The sequence below is a fragment of the Erythranthe guttata genome, chromosome 10 (genome assembly GCF_056151865.1).
Source record: "Erythranthe guttata isolate IM_541 chromosome 10, IM_541, whole genome shotgun sequence".
Taxonomy (NCBI): Eukaryota; Viridiplantae; Streptophyta; class Magnoliopsida; order Lamiales; family Phrymaceae; genus Erythranthe; species Erythranthe guttata.
Window position 1 is genome coordinate 5244165 of NC_142542.1, and position 14625 is coordinate 5258789.

At 33.9% G+C, this 14625-nt stretch overlaps 2 protein-coding genes across 2 annotated transcripts; both read right to left on the reverse strand.

The window, feature by feature from the left end:
- Positions 1-339: 339 nt before the first annotated feature.
- SMU2 (RED family protein) lies at positions 340-6067 on the reverse strand. Its single transcript, XM_012995825.2, has 11 exons — positions 5851-6067; positions 5489-5632; positions 5343-5392; positions 3906-4020; positions 3341-3389; positions 3169-3258; positions 2628-2696; positions 2403-2526; positions 1543-1919; positions 1074-1457; positions 340-993 (listed from the first exon to the last, which is right to left on the reverse strand). Exons 1-11 carry the CDS (start codon positions 5913-5915, stop codon positions 712-714), a joined length of 1749 nt encoding a protein of 582 aa, XP_012851279.1. The 5' UTR covers positions 5916-6067; the 3' UTR covers positions 340-711.
- Positions 6068-7170: 1103 nt separating this feature from the next.
- On the reverse strand, positions 7171-10713 carry LOC105971038 (HIT-type Zinc finger family protein). Its single transcript, XM_012995885.2, has 5 exons — positions 10466-10713; positions 9318-9390; positions 9007-9160; positions 8374-8421; positions 7171-8280 (listed from the first exon to the last, which is right to left on the reverse strand). Exons 1-5 carry the CDS (start codon positions 10543-10545, stop codon positions 7400-7402), a joined length of 1236 nt encoding a protein of 411 aa, XP_012851339.1. The 5' UTR covers positions 10546-10713; the 3' UTR covers positions 7171-7399.
- Between the last annotated feature and the right edge of the window lie 3912 nt (positions 10714-14625).

Genomic DNA, 14625 nt, shown 5'->3' on the forward strand with positions numbered 1-14625 from the left:
CTAATAATATGTCCGGTGATAAGATTCACACTTTTTCAAACCAGCTACTAAATTCAAAGTCCGCTATTAAATGCTAATATTTCACTAAATTAGTAGCACCCCTCCCCAAGATTAATTTTATAGGGATGACTAAAAAGGAAAAATATAATTTTATCCTTAAAATCATATTTTATTATTTTATAAATTCATATAATAACTAATTTTAACAAATTTAATAGAAAATCGAATCTAAGAAACTGAACTCCAATACTGGTAACCGAAGGAGCCCTTAGTATATTAATATTGCATTCATCATTTTTCATATTTGTTCTTATTAATGATATATAAATAAATACTATAAAACATTAAAGCACATGATTCAAAATTTCCAAAAATTCAATCCAATACAAACCTCAAGAAGATAAACAACATCAAATTTGGCCAACAAGGGTAATCTTTAAATACATATAACTAAGTCACAAGGGACTACATCACACTAGAGTATCGAGTGAAATCGTGAAATCTTGTCGATGTTACACCCGATGCACTTATGCACACGACACACACATCCACACGGGTGTGCGTAGTGCACCTTTTGGCAACATCGACAATGCGCCTGGTATATCCACCCCTCCACTTGGCACACAACACCCACACACCCACATGGGTGTGTGTGTGGTGTGGTGCACCTTTTCCGCACATTCGACACAGACCGTAAAATCATCAACACCATCATATTCTTAACTTCTTTCCAGGATGGGAATCATCATCGTACGCCTTGTCATCATCGTTTTGGTCGCCACCATTTTCAGCCTTCTTTCTGGCAAGTATTTTGTTAATCTTGTGAAGGTCGTTTGTGATTTTCTGGTCTCTGTTCTGTTTGCGCGTCTTACGCCCATCTTGCATCTTCACACCAAACTGGAACGCAGCTTTAGGCATCGCTTCCTTCTGCTCGTTGTATTTCGCCCATTCCTCTTCCGTCTCAAAGTCCCACCTATGAAGCCTCCCCTTCGCCTATAAAAAAATTAATAAGAAATAAAAAAATAATCACTTACATTGTCAAATAATCGGAGATAGTAGAAAAAGATACTTACCCGTCCACCCATATCCATTTTGGACAAATCACCTTCCTCGTCACTATCAACAACTTCACGGTTATACTCTTGGTAACCAGGGTAGCATTCGGAGTAACTCTCGGATATAAAATTAGGGTCCTTCTCGCGAGAGTCCTTCTCCCTTAGTTGTTGAAGCCGTTGATCGTCCCTCTTAAACACGGATCCTAAGCCTCTGTCTTTCTCTTCTTGAGTCATCAAGTGTGGGTCCAGTATGGCGGTGGGTCCTGCTTGCATATCGTAAGACTGCATATCTGGCTGGAGGTATTGTTCGGGGTAAGCCGGTTGTTCGGCATACTGGTAGTTCTGCCACTCTCCCCCGTAGTTGCCAGCCATTGCTTGTGATTGCATAGCATCGTATTCATTCTGAAGAAGAAAAAGGATGGTATAATTTAACGATGGGGAAAAAAAATCGTCTAAAGCTAAAAGCAAAAATAGGAGATTCACTCACCGCTTGTTGTTGCCAATCATGAGACAACTCAGGCGGTCGAACCGGGCCATAGGCAGGTTCAGCAAAATAGGAATTTTTCTCCTTACGAGGAGATTCTTCCATGTCTTCTGAAATTGGGCTTTGGCTCATATCTTTACTCGGAATAGAGTAGTCTACACCATCACCGACAAAAATATCCTCCTCCACCTGCCTAAAAGCAGTTGATTCTTGATCTTCTTTTGGGTCGGGATGGTTTTTTTTGGTAAGTGGTGGTGGGGGTGGCAGCGGGAGTGGGGGTGGGGGTGGTAGGATTTCCCCTCTATTTTGATTCGTCCGAGAATCAGATTTCACGACTCTCTCATCATCTTCATACACATTAGAAAAGGATAGAATTTTTCCTGTATGATAAATGCCATAACAGAACAGGACTGTTAACATGTATATGAAATGAAAGGCCAAAAAGACTGAGATTGGAAATCACAATAAGTAAACAAACAAAAACACAAACAACATACACAGAAATTGTGAAGGAAATATGAATATATATATATATATATATATATATATATATATATATATATATATATATATATATATATATATATATATATATATATATATATATATATATATATATATATATATATATATATATAAACCCAATATTGTTTCCTCGTTGGTATTCTGCCCTACATCTTTTTTCCAATCAAGCTCTGAATCACCTTTACTAGAGCTTAAGTATTTAAAATGCACGTCAAAATCATGACATTTCAAGATGAAATGTCGATAGCGAACTAGAAGGATCAATTTCCACACTAGAAACATAAGCCTAAAAAACTAGGAATCTGAACCAGTGTTCTGCATATGCATACTAAAAGCACCTTTTATATCTTTGTCTTTCTTTTTCTTTTTCAGAACTTTCCCTGACGACCCAAGGCGGAGATAAGTCATTATTTTAGCAATCCGATCCAAAACTGATCCATCAACGCTTACGGTTACCATTTCCTGGAAAGAAAGGATAAATAACTCTCATACACAACCATCAACAGAGCAAATGCACGAACAGAAATGACATAAGAAAGAAAAATAAGGAAAAAATAAACAACCTCAGGGACAGGACAATCGGCTTTACTTCTGTAGACAGTTGTTGGAATATCATGAGAGAATCCATTTTCCTGCATACATCAATACAGTTACTTTTATCAGAAATAGCTGACATAGCAACTTCTTTGAGAAAGAGAAGGTAAAATATTTAAGCTCTGATGCGCACGCATTGTTTCTATATGAGAATATTAAGCAGAAGTGTGACCAAGTCATTTCACAATGTCTGATGTTATAACAAGTACGCTGAATGATCAAGCACAAAAAAATGAATGACTGAAAAGGAGCTAATAGCACATATCGAGCTTAAAGCATCGCAACGTGTGGTGATCAAGCAGTCAGTTCAACTAAACTCACAATTCACCAATTATAGATGGTTTATGAAGGTCTCGGGATAACTCTTTTCTTCTTTATCTTTAAGAAATAATTATAGAATTTAAAGTGTTGCTAGTGAAAGATAGTTCATCAAATAAGAAATTCAAGAGAAACGTTATATTGTTGAATACAGAACTAGCTACAAATGCTCACACAAAAATTAGACCTCACCATGTTGAATATAAAAGCCATTCGTCCAGGAAGGAACATTTCATTGGTCTTGATTGTAGTTTGTGGCTTGACTATCCACTGATAAACAGACTGTTCAACAACAAAAAAATATTATTTCAGAGAATATATATCATGTAGCAACCCTTAAACTTTTGACAAATGAACTACACACCTTTGCTGATGGAGTACGGAAGGTTACTGGTTGATCATCCTTTTGTCCTCTGTTCACAGAAGAGATGTTCTTAATGCACACGATCAATAACGTAAAAGTACCCAGGCAGTATATTTATATCAAAAAATGGATAAAATAAAATCTCATTGTGTAGTTCACAGAAGAGATGTTCTTAATGCACACGATCAATAACGTAAAAGTACCCAGGCAGTATATTTATATCAAAAAATGGATAAAATAAAATCTCATCCATTGGCATATCTAAAACAATTAAAAAAGAAATAGAACAACGTTCATTAGCAAATTGAGAACAGTTTGCCAGACTTCTATAGAAAGGCTTCCTGTCATACTCATATAAAAAGGTAATTTTTTTTACTACAATACAAAAAATGAATTAAGTTTACTAAGCACGTTTCCAAAGAGAACCAGCAAGCAGAAAAGAAATATAAGATGTGACCAAGCCAAAGTAAGCAGATTCTATAAGACAAATCAACAAGTAGAAAAGAAATCTAAGAATATGTACAGCCAAATTCTGCAAACACGGAATCAAAACAGAGTTACATACTTAGATTTCCCATCAATCTCATCTCCACCATCAGGCTTCTTGTCTATTTCACTTCGCACTTTATTAAGCAAAGCAAAATCCAACCCTTTGACCAAATGTGTATGCTCAACGTCACCTGAGAAACATAATCCACCCATAAGAGAATTTCTTTGGAAAAAAAAAGGATCTGAACTCAAGAATCATTGTTACATGATTATCAACAAAGAATTGAAAACTGGCAAGGGTTTTTCATAATGATGGAAATGAGCACTAAGTTCACTAATAGACCAAAAAAATGAAATAGGAGACTATATTAGAAAATTAATTTTGTTTCAAATGCATTACTGCATATAAGAGTTGCAGGTATAGATAAATGTAATTAGCATATATCCATCATTCAAAATTTTGAAAGAATATAATCTGAACTAAAGCTGCAAGAGTATTTGCTGACCAACCGCACCAGATCCGTGTAATATATAACACCAGGATGATGCATTAAGCAGCTCAAGCCCAATCATGCTTGGCTCTTCTATAGCTTATTGATACTTAGCATATTGAATAAAAAAAAGTTAGCTAATAATTAAGCTCGTAAAAATGATGAAACATGTGCACTAGACTCATCGCGGTAAGATAGAACACTGCATACGTTTAAGATGCTTGTGGACTCAAGTATCTTTTTCACTAACTACCATCCAGAAATCCTTTCCGAAAAAGTGAGATTCTAGAATTAAATGAGCACCTCAAGTGTGGCAGGCTAAAAGGCAAAACTCATTCAAAAGTAAGATCATCGAAGTGATGAGATAAGCTTATTTTTAAGCTAGTTAAAACAACACAAGCGTGACAGAAGGTCAGTTAAAAAAGAACTCTCATCCCACACACACAGCATACTCCATCGTTCTATATTTAAAAGTTTCAATTCATTTGGAAGAAAAAAAGGGTTGAATTTCATGAAACAGAATCCAGCTTTAGCAGGATGAAGGATAACTAGGCATGAAAGTGTAACAAGCAAAGGTAGCTTAGTAATCTATTGAAAATATTGGTTGCTGTTGACATTGAGAACTAGTTGGAGCAAAGGTAGCTTAGTAATCCATAATCATTTGCGTGATGCGGGATAGCAGTATTGATTTAAACAAAAGAGTAGCACAGTGTTCTTGTCTTCTTGATAGCAATACAATATACTCGCTCAACTATCTTGTTGATAAATAGGATCTTTAGAAATATAATTCAAATAGGTACGCTCTAAACCAAATATAATCAAGAGAGAGACCAACAGGCACACCCATACTAACAACAATAACAAAGAAAACCCCTATCTCCTAGAGTCCAGAAGTCACTCCAAAAACTCAGCATCCATACAAATAAAGCAAAGTTATAACACACACGTTCCCATAAGAGCTGATTTTCAGATGATAATAATAAGTATAACTAGATATTAGCTAATCATCTAAGAACTCATACCTCCAAGATATTTGCTCTTCTCAATAGATAACTTTTGTGCATCAGCAGACCTAGAAAAAAAAATGTAATTAAATGCAGCTACAACAAATATATCATCGAAAAATATCCGTAAGCATGAGTAAATATGGTGTGGCGCAGTATCTCACAAGAGATCAACATTTCCCGGGGGAGCAACAGCATGAAAGGATGTCAACTCATTAATCTCATAGTCAGGATTCTGATCTTCTCTCCTTTCTTTCGCTCGGTCCCTGTATTTCGGAAGTTCGGGCTCCTCCGGCTTCTCCTCTTTACTGAAAAAATTCAATTCACACTATCAAAAAAACTAACACCAGAAAATAAAATTTTCGTAAGCATTTAAAGAACTCAAATTTTCCATAACAGCACACCCAAAAATAAAAACTAGATCAACGAACATCAGCAAGAGAATTTGAAACCAAACCAAAACAAGGTATCAAATCATTGCAGCTGAATTAAAAAAAAAATGAAGCAAATTGACGGCAATACGCACTGGGGGCGGCGAACGGTCTTCTCCTTAGGATTACGCTTCGTCGGCTTCGTCGACTTCGTCGACATCGCTGAACAAGTAGAGCAGATTAACTGATTGGTGGGTTAATTTGATCAATTTCTCGCGGTTAGGGCATTTTTCGAAGGGGAATTTTTGCTACTGTATATCGTTATATAGTACTACGGACGATGAGATTGGCCGTTGGTTTCTTAAATAAATTAAAAAATTGAAATTAGGCTTAGATGGGCTATATATATGTTGCAGACCCAATTCAAACCCTTCCTGCAATTTTTGGCCCGGGAATATGAATTAACTTGCGTTGACTAAGGCCTGTTTGGATTGGGCTTTATTTGAGTTAAGCCCAAGTTGTATAAAAACATCATTAGAAGCAAGCAGGATTAGGGACTTAATTAAATGTCAAACAATGTAGGACGTAAACTTCAGCTTCCTAATGTATCCTCGTTTCGAACATGTTTCGTGTCCGACACCTTATGGGTCATTTTGCTAATTCTAAAAACTTAGAAACATGTTTGAATAACGAATTTCCAAATATTTTTTTGGGACTTACTTTTTACAGTTAAAAAAATGATATTAGTAGTTCAAACCTAATGCTATTTGTATCTGAACGCCCAGACCGGGCGCCAAAACCGGAACCGGACGCCCAAACCGGGTGCGTATTCCCGAACCAGATGCCCAAACCGGTCGTTCACCAGCATTTTCCATGCCCGAACCGTGCGTGAAAAATGTTGATTTGGGCGTTCACCGATCGCAATTTTGGAATAAAAACCAGCCCTACAAATCGATTTGTAGGGTTGTTTTACATGAAATTGCAAACGAAATTTCCTACCCAGTGAATAAAAACATTTAGAAGTTGAAAATACCTCAAATTTTTGATGAATTTGGCCTGTTTTTGCTTCAATTCGAATTTTTGGAAAAAAAAAAATTCTTTTAAATGTTTCGGTTTTGGAGAGTGGGGGTGGGTGGAGAGGGTTTGTAGTAAGAGAAGTGCTTTTGGGGTATGAACTGCAAATAGCAAAGTTCTAACCCCAAAGAGCATGGCACTATATTTTTTTACCGTCATAATTATTTACATGATTTAATGATCAATTGCAAATTGATATTTGATAATAATATATATTTTTAATATATTTGTGCGAAAATGTATATAAAGAACTTGTATATAAATAGAATCTTATATATGTTTATATACCATATTTACTCCTTTATATATATATACAAGTTTCCCCAAGTTCTCGTATTTCTATTTTGGCACATGCCGTTTTCCCGTTCCGTGCTACGTAAACGTCAAGTTAGATCAACATATACGGTGAAAATATAGATCCACTAAACAAGTCAGAGCGTAGTGATAATATTCCTTCAAATTATTCTTCCAAAATTACACAACAGTAAATAATTGAGATAAAATAGTCAGCGGTACAAGTTGAACAAAAAAATATATACAAGTCCAGAGCGAAAGTATTTCTGTTCTTACACCTTTGTCATTTAGAGAGCTCCCTCTAGCTAATTGGAAATAGTGCTTCAAAAAAGAAAATCACTGGATCTCCTTAATCAAAGGCTTACCTCTTTCCTTTTTCTCCACCACTCTCGCATCACTTCTTTTAGCATCTGCATATTCCATGGCTGTACGCTTCTCAATATCGACAATCCTCGCCAACGAAGCCCATGCCTCCAACGGCTGCTCGTGCACCCAACACATCATGAAGTAAACTTTCCGGTCAACCGATTTCAGCTTCCCCTTCAACTCCGCCCTTTTCGACTTTCTCATTTTTTCCGATTTTAGCCCTCGCTCGCCGCTCTGAATCATCTTCTGCAAATCACACAGTAGACAGACCAAAGCATTGCCTTCCAGACTAAGTAAATGAACCACATCATCCATTAGCCTCAACCCAAACTGCAAACCGCCTGCGTGCTTGTACTCTGGGGAGCACGTTTGTTCCAAGCAATGTGATAAAGCTTCCAACACCGTTTCGGTAAGCCGTTCACCTTGGCCCAGAACAGAAGATACAGTCAGCACCGTTATTGATGATTCCACGGGGTCCGTTTTCCAGTCCCCGTTATATAGGCGAAGAGTGAAGCAATAGCTGTAGATGATATCGACGAGGTGGAATGCTAGTAGTGGAGATGGATCGGATGAGACGAGTTTGTTAACTGGATGTAACGGGGTTGTGGGTCCAGCTGGGACTTCATGCAGTTCGTCGCTGTCTGCGTCGTTTTCTGATTCCACGGAATATTCTTTCACGATTCTTTGGATGCGTTGAGTTCCGTCTGAGGTGAGTGATATGTTTTTGGCTGAAGGTTTCAACCACCATGGGTCCCACGGTTCGATTAATTTGCTGAGCTCTCCTGAGATAATGGCCCTCTGGAAATGTTTCTTTTCTTCGGTGGATAAATCGTCAAAATTTAACTGCTCACCTGCATAAAGAGCAAAATATTTTTTTTACTTAGTTGAGCAGAACGATTGGTGTTATCACCGAGAAACTAAAAAGTGATGTATATATAGCGTACCAGAAATAATCTTTTGAATTGTTTCCTCTGACAAAGATGAATCCAGCTCTGAAGAATTGTGGAAGTTAGCAAATAATACGGGGAGATTCTGGGCATTCAAATTTAATTCCATACAGGAGTAGAAAGCTATCTTTATGAGATCAGGCAAGTAATACAAAAATGTAGTTTTCGTGCAAGAAAGAACGAGGCTCGTGACAAATTTCATTTAAATTTATCGCTGAGTTTGGACAACTTTAAGCGTCACGAACAAGAATTTTGTATGTAATTTATTCAAATGCAGTTTAAACCACTTAAAACATCCTGTTACAGAAACGGAATACTGTAACATGGAGAAAAAAAAAAACACCTAAATAATGCTGAGGCAAAAATTGTTTAAGAAACTCATGGTGAAATATAAACAAGTCACGCAAGTTTGGTATAAGTTTTTTCTCTTTTACTAGTTATCCTGAAGATATGAGATCATTCATCAAACACCCTCGTAAGGAACAACTTTTATGCAGCAAATTTGCTCGTGGTATTTTACAGACATAGACAAGTAATCTGGATGAACAGAAAATAGCTTGCTTGCATAATGCATGTAATTTTATGGAGGTAAATTTCTTTACGAGATGAGAAAGTATCGGATAAGCATACCCTCTTCATCCAAGCTATCTATCTCCTCTTGCTCATGGAACCGTTTAAGTATGTCCAGCATTTTCGATTTACTTTCTTCATCAGGTTGTGTTTGTTGCAGTTCTCCCATGACATTGTCTCTCATAAAAGACTCAGTACAACGAAGACTATGAGACTACAAAAAATAGCACATGCCAATATCATTAACAGAAAAAGGCACGGATGAAAATATAAGGCATTAGAAATAATATCAAATTTCACTTATATGCATCCAAATCAAGTATTATATATAGCCATTTCATAGTACAAATCATTTAAAAATTTAGTTATACCTTATAGCAATGCAGAGAACAATAGTGAATATTGCATCGAGGACATCTATACTGGGAAAATTGCTTTTCGCATCTGCAAAGATATAAAAAACTAACCAGTCAATATAAATAGTATTTAAAAACAGTTACAATTCTCTTCTCCCAAGTCCCAACTCTTATTCGTCAAGGCTAACTGAGAAACTAAACTTCCTGATTAAGTTCTTATTGATTAGCATACTGATCTTCGATTTCAAGCAAACTTCTTAGATTAGGTTTGCAATGGCAACTAACTGAACTATCCTTGCAAAAAGAAAAGAATTGCTGAATCAAGTATACTTGACAATTATAATTGTGGTGTTTGTAGGTTATCCGGCATTAACCATACTTCACCTTTCAAATAGGTTTTCCCTCTAACACTTCACTCACTGTCAAGTAAATGTAAATCAAATAAACGACCAATGTATTTGACGCTTAATAAAAAATAGTTATTGGGACACGAAGATAATAAACAAGAAGGAGTTGCTCTACGTTTCCTTAGCTACCATATTATTTTCATGGAGTTATTTTGGGTACAGAACAAAAATGCAAACAACATACTTTCTCTAACTAGTGCTATTCACCAGTGGTACATACATAATCTGTACAGTACGAAAACGATGTAATTGGTGATGCAAATAATTCGGATGCTGGATTCTTTTCTGTAACCACAAGTAAGTGAGTTGTTCATGTTCATAAACAGGGGTGCATAGTTGGTGAACAAAGAAAACGTCGGCAAAACAAGATTATCACTTCACCCCCAACAATCTTGTTCCACACCCGCCTAACATTCATTCGGGAAAGTTGCAATATTATACTATTCGGAACCTTTACAATCCCAGTAGACTATCAAATGGATACTCAAAATCGATTTAACTACGAATATACAAATTCATGATACATAAATAGGTCACTATAGCCAATTCTATAATTTCCAATTTGCTTCAGCACCAGTTAGGGTTGGTTTAAGTATGCAACATCAAAAGCAAATTCTAACTAAATGTAAATAGGTGAAAAATTATAACCAAACCCCATGAACAGTAACAAAAACTAATTAGTATTGTGAAATCTATAAGGCAAGTTAGAAGCATAAATTAATTCGAGAATTGAAATAGCAATTGAGGCGAGCTTACACGCGGCAGATTATGCGGGAGTTGGAGATGAAATCCGAAGATCTGGAAGATGTCTCCGAGGTAAGGATAGTGTCCGACATCTGAAATTTGCTAGGGCTTCAGTTTCGAATATAAGAATTTTCTGCCAGAGACGGGCGGTGGTGGCGCTGGTCACGTGCGGCGGCGGAGCCGATGGGTTATCGGAGACACAACGAGAGCGGGAATGAGAGTGAGAATATGAGAAGATTGTAGAGGAATTCGGAACTCTCTGGTAAAATTACACTTTTGGCCCATTATATTTGGTTCAATTTTACTTTTGGCCCCTCATTTTCCGAAGCGAACAAAGTTCATCTCCAAAGTTCAATTTTAAACACTTTTGGTCCACGCCGTCACAAGCCCGTTAGCAAGTAACGGAAAATAATATTTTGGGACCAAAATTGAATTTTTAAATTTCCTTTGGGGCTGGAAAATAATTAAAATTTTAAAATATACCAATTATAATTAAATTTTAAATAGTAAAAAAAATAAATTAACTAAACGAATTATTTTTATTTATACTTAATTTATTTTAATTATACTATAATTAAATTTTTAATAATAAAAAGAATTAACTAAACGAATTAATTTTAATTATGATTCAAATTATTTTTAATTATACTATTTATAATTAATTTTTTAACAATAAACAAATAAATTAACTAAACAAATTTCATTTATACTTAATATTAATAAAAAAATAATTATATGTAGTATATTTTTAATTTATAATTATTTTCCAGCCCCAACAAAATTTAAAATTTCAATTTTGGCCCCGAAATAGAGTTTTCGTTACTTATAAACGGACATGTAATGACGAGGACCAAGTGTTTAAAATTGAACTTGGAGGTGAATTTTGTTCATTTTAGACAACGGGGACCAAAAGTGGAATCATGCCAAATATAAGGGACCAAAGTGTAATTATCCCGAACTCTGTAGTTTCCTTCTTTTAGTTTTGATTTTAAATTTTAGGGTAAATAGCACTTAACCCGCTTGTGGTTTGGACATTTTGCACATGACCCTCTTATGGTATGAATTTAGGCACATAACTCCCTTGTGGTTTTGACATTTTGCACATGATCCCCTTGTGGTATGAAATTAGGCATATAACCCCCTTGCGGTTTTGAAATTTTGCACATGACCCCCTTATGGTATGAAATTAGCACATAAATCCCTTGAATAGAAAATTAAAAAAGACTAAATTATCCCTATCAAGTCAAAAGTTCTTGTTTTAATTTAAACATAATTATTCTATAAAATGAAAAGATTAATGTACTTTTTTGTAAAATGAGAAATATAATATATTATTGTGTTCTTTTTAATTTTACAGCATAAAAGATATAACATACTAGTTATTGTACGATTGGCAATTTATTAGATTTTAAAAATCAATTTGAAAATCTTTAACATTATCATTAATTGTGATTATTATATTACTATTTTCTATATAATATATTATATTATAGTTGTTATCGAACTTTAACAAAGTCTTTATCTTTTTTATTCTTTTGGAAAAATCTAAAATACATTTCTGTAAAGTTGGAATGAAAATTAAATTTAAAATAAAAAATATATGTGCGGTAAAATGGAAAAAACACAATAATATAATATATTTCTCATTTACAAAAAATACATTAAGCTTTTCATTTTGTAGAATAATTATTTTTAAATTAAAATAAGAAATTTTAACTTGATAGGGGTGATTTAGTCTTTTCAAATTTTCTATTCAAGGGGGTTATATGCTAATTTCGTACCATAAGGGGGTCATGTGCAAAATTTCAAAACCACAAGGGAGTTATGTGCCTAATTTTAAACTATAAGTGGGTCATGTGCAAAATGTCAAAACCACAAGGGGGTTATGTGCCTAAATTCATACCATAAGGGGGTCATGTGCGAAATGTCCAAACCACAAGGGCGTTAAGTGCTATTTACCCTAAATTTTACTATTTTTTTTTAGTTTTTACTTGCATTGAATAACAAAATACGGTTAATAAGTAGGGGGAAAGTCGGATGGATCGGATCGAAATTAGCCTTTTCGGAAAATTTCCAAAAAAAATTCTAAACTACAAAATCAATTCCAATTCCAAAATTTTCGGAATCTAAAAATTCATTCCAATTCCAAAAGGACGGAAAATTTCAGAATTTCGGAAAAAATCAGAAATCAGATAAGCTTTAAAATTTCAAAACTTAGCAGAAATTTTCTAAAATGTTCGTAATTTTAAATAAATAAGAACATCCACGTCGATATAAGTAAAACTAATAGCTACTAAATTTCAATTCAAAAAAATAATAAAAATAAGCACATCATAATATCCAATAAAACTTCTAACAACAATTCATTATGTCAAAATCCTAAAACAAAACTTATAGGTGCATTTTTCGGAAAATAAGTATTATATAATATATACTATTTATAGGTGTATTTTTCGGAAAAAAATCGAAATTTTTCGTAATTAATTTCGGAATTATATCGGATCGCAAATTCCAAATTTATTTTATATAATTCCAATTCCAATCCCAAAAAATCGGAAAATTTTGAACATCGGAATTTCGGAAGTCCGAATGAAAAAAATTATTCCAAAATCGGAACTTTTCGGATCGGAACCAACGAAAATTGGAAAATCCGATCCAACTTAACCCCTATATACAACCATCATACACGGGAGAAAACTACCCCAGCATATCTAATTTGAAATTTCTAGACGTGGGCTCAAACTCAAAGTCACATCTTCATCTTATTTCATTCACATTGCCAAAAATAAAGAAATCTCAATTATTGAATGACTTTTGATTGATGATTTCAAACCTAATTAACAAAATTAAGAATTTATATATATATATATTTATTTTATTTTATCTTATCTCTTAAAACCTTTTCAGTTGTTAATCTGACCTGGTAAAATCCCCCAGCTTATTTTTCTGCTGCACCATGTTACGTGGAGGACTGCTGCAACAGGTCGTCCCTTGACCATTATTATAATCATTTTTTTTTTCTGGTTTGATTTTTATTAAAATTATTAAAAATAATAAATAAAAAGGTTGGATGGCCAATTATCGATTGGAATAATTAACACGTTTCGTTAATTAGTTTTGTACTATTTCTTAACAATTAATTGTGTACTGTATGTAACCTATGAGTTGTCACAAGAAATTAGATGGATAATTGTACACAATGATATTGATATGACAATATTTGTATATAAATTACATATATTAGTACTGGTCAATACTAATTACTTACATACCAAGTTAAACTTATTATTCAATATTAATCTATACATAGTTGTATTTAAATTTATATAGTGGAAAACATGGAATGTTCGTTAAAACTTAAATCTGTAGTTATTTTTAATTTAATTAATGCATAATATTGTATCTATGCATATATACTTATTTGGGCCCGATTGTCTGTATTATTGTCGACTTGGGTTTGTCTTATTAATTTGGGTCAATTTACATCTAACTATTTAGATTATGGTCAACTTGTCGATATTGACCCCATAAAAGTAAAATTGTTACAGTGTGGGTAAGTTACAAATTTTATTTTACACAAATAATACTAATGATTTATTTGTAGAAATAGATATGAATTAATTATATGGTACTCCTACATTTAAATGATAATAATTGATGACTACATTGGCAAATATTGAGTATTTATTACTCGTAAATATTATAGGTTCATCTACAACTCAACATTACCCACAAAAATACTGGACCTACTTTATGTAATTGTTACTTAATGGATATAAATTACAGGTGAGTCATTACAACTTTAGTAATTAATATTTAAAGCCATTTATTTCCATTTAATTTGTCATAAATTGTTATTGAATTATCCAAATTAGCTGATTTTTGTGTGCCTAAGACAGCTTTCAAACCTATTTACATCTTATTAATTATGAACTCAAATAGAAGACTTGATAGATATATAATAATTATTATAATCAATCTTAATGAAAAAAATAAAATGAAATAGTAATACCCCATGATTGTAATTTGTGACCATGAAGATATTTCCTTAAATTACCCCGTCCTATTTTGTATGTCGATTTTGATTGTTGCGCACATATAAAAAAAATCAATAAAGGCGCATAGCTTATAGCAAAAAACATAAGAAAGCAATAAATATCCTTCTGATTAAC

What these genes read in the sequence shown, in the direction of transcription:
- SMU2 (XM_012995825.2), bottom strand. Translation starts at nt 5,915, where the DNA reads ATGTCGACGAAGTCGACGAAGCCGACGAAGCGTAATCCTAAGGAGAAG. An exon ending in GAGATTGATGGGAAATCTAA is followed by an intron (nt 3,390 to 3,905) that starts GTATGTAACTCT and finishes TTCTGTGAACAG; the next exon opens with AGGACAAAAGGATGATCAAC. An exon ending in TGGCTTTTATATTCAACATG is followed by an intron (nt 2,697 to 3,168) that starts GTGAGGTCTAAT and finishes TGATGTATGCAG; the next exon opens with GAAAATGGATTCTCTCATGA.
- LOC105971038 (XM_012995885.2), bottom strand. Translation starts at nt 10,545, where the DNA reads ATGTCGGACACTATCCTTACCTCGGAGACATCTTCCAGATCTTCGGAT. An exon ending in TCCCGCATAATCTGCCGCGT is followed by an intron (nt 9,391 to 10,465) that starts GTAAGCTCGCCT and finishes ATATCTTTGCAG; the next exon opens with ATGCGAAAAGCAATTTTCCC. An exon ending in GTTCTCTGCATTGCTATAAG is followed by an intron (nt 9,161 to 9,317) that starts GTATAACTAAAT and finishes TATTTTTTGTAG; the next exon opens with TCTCATAGTCTTCGTTGTAC.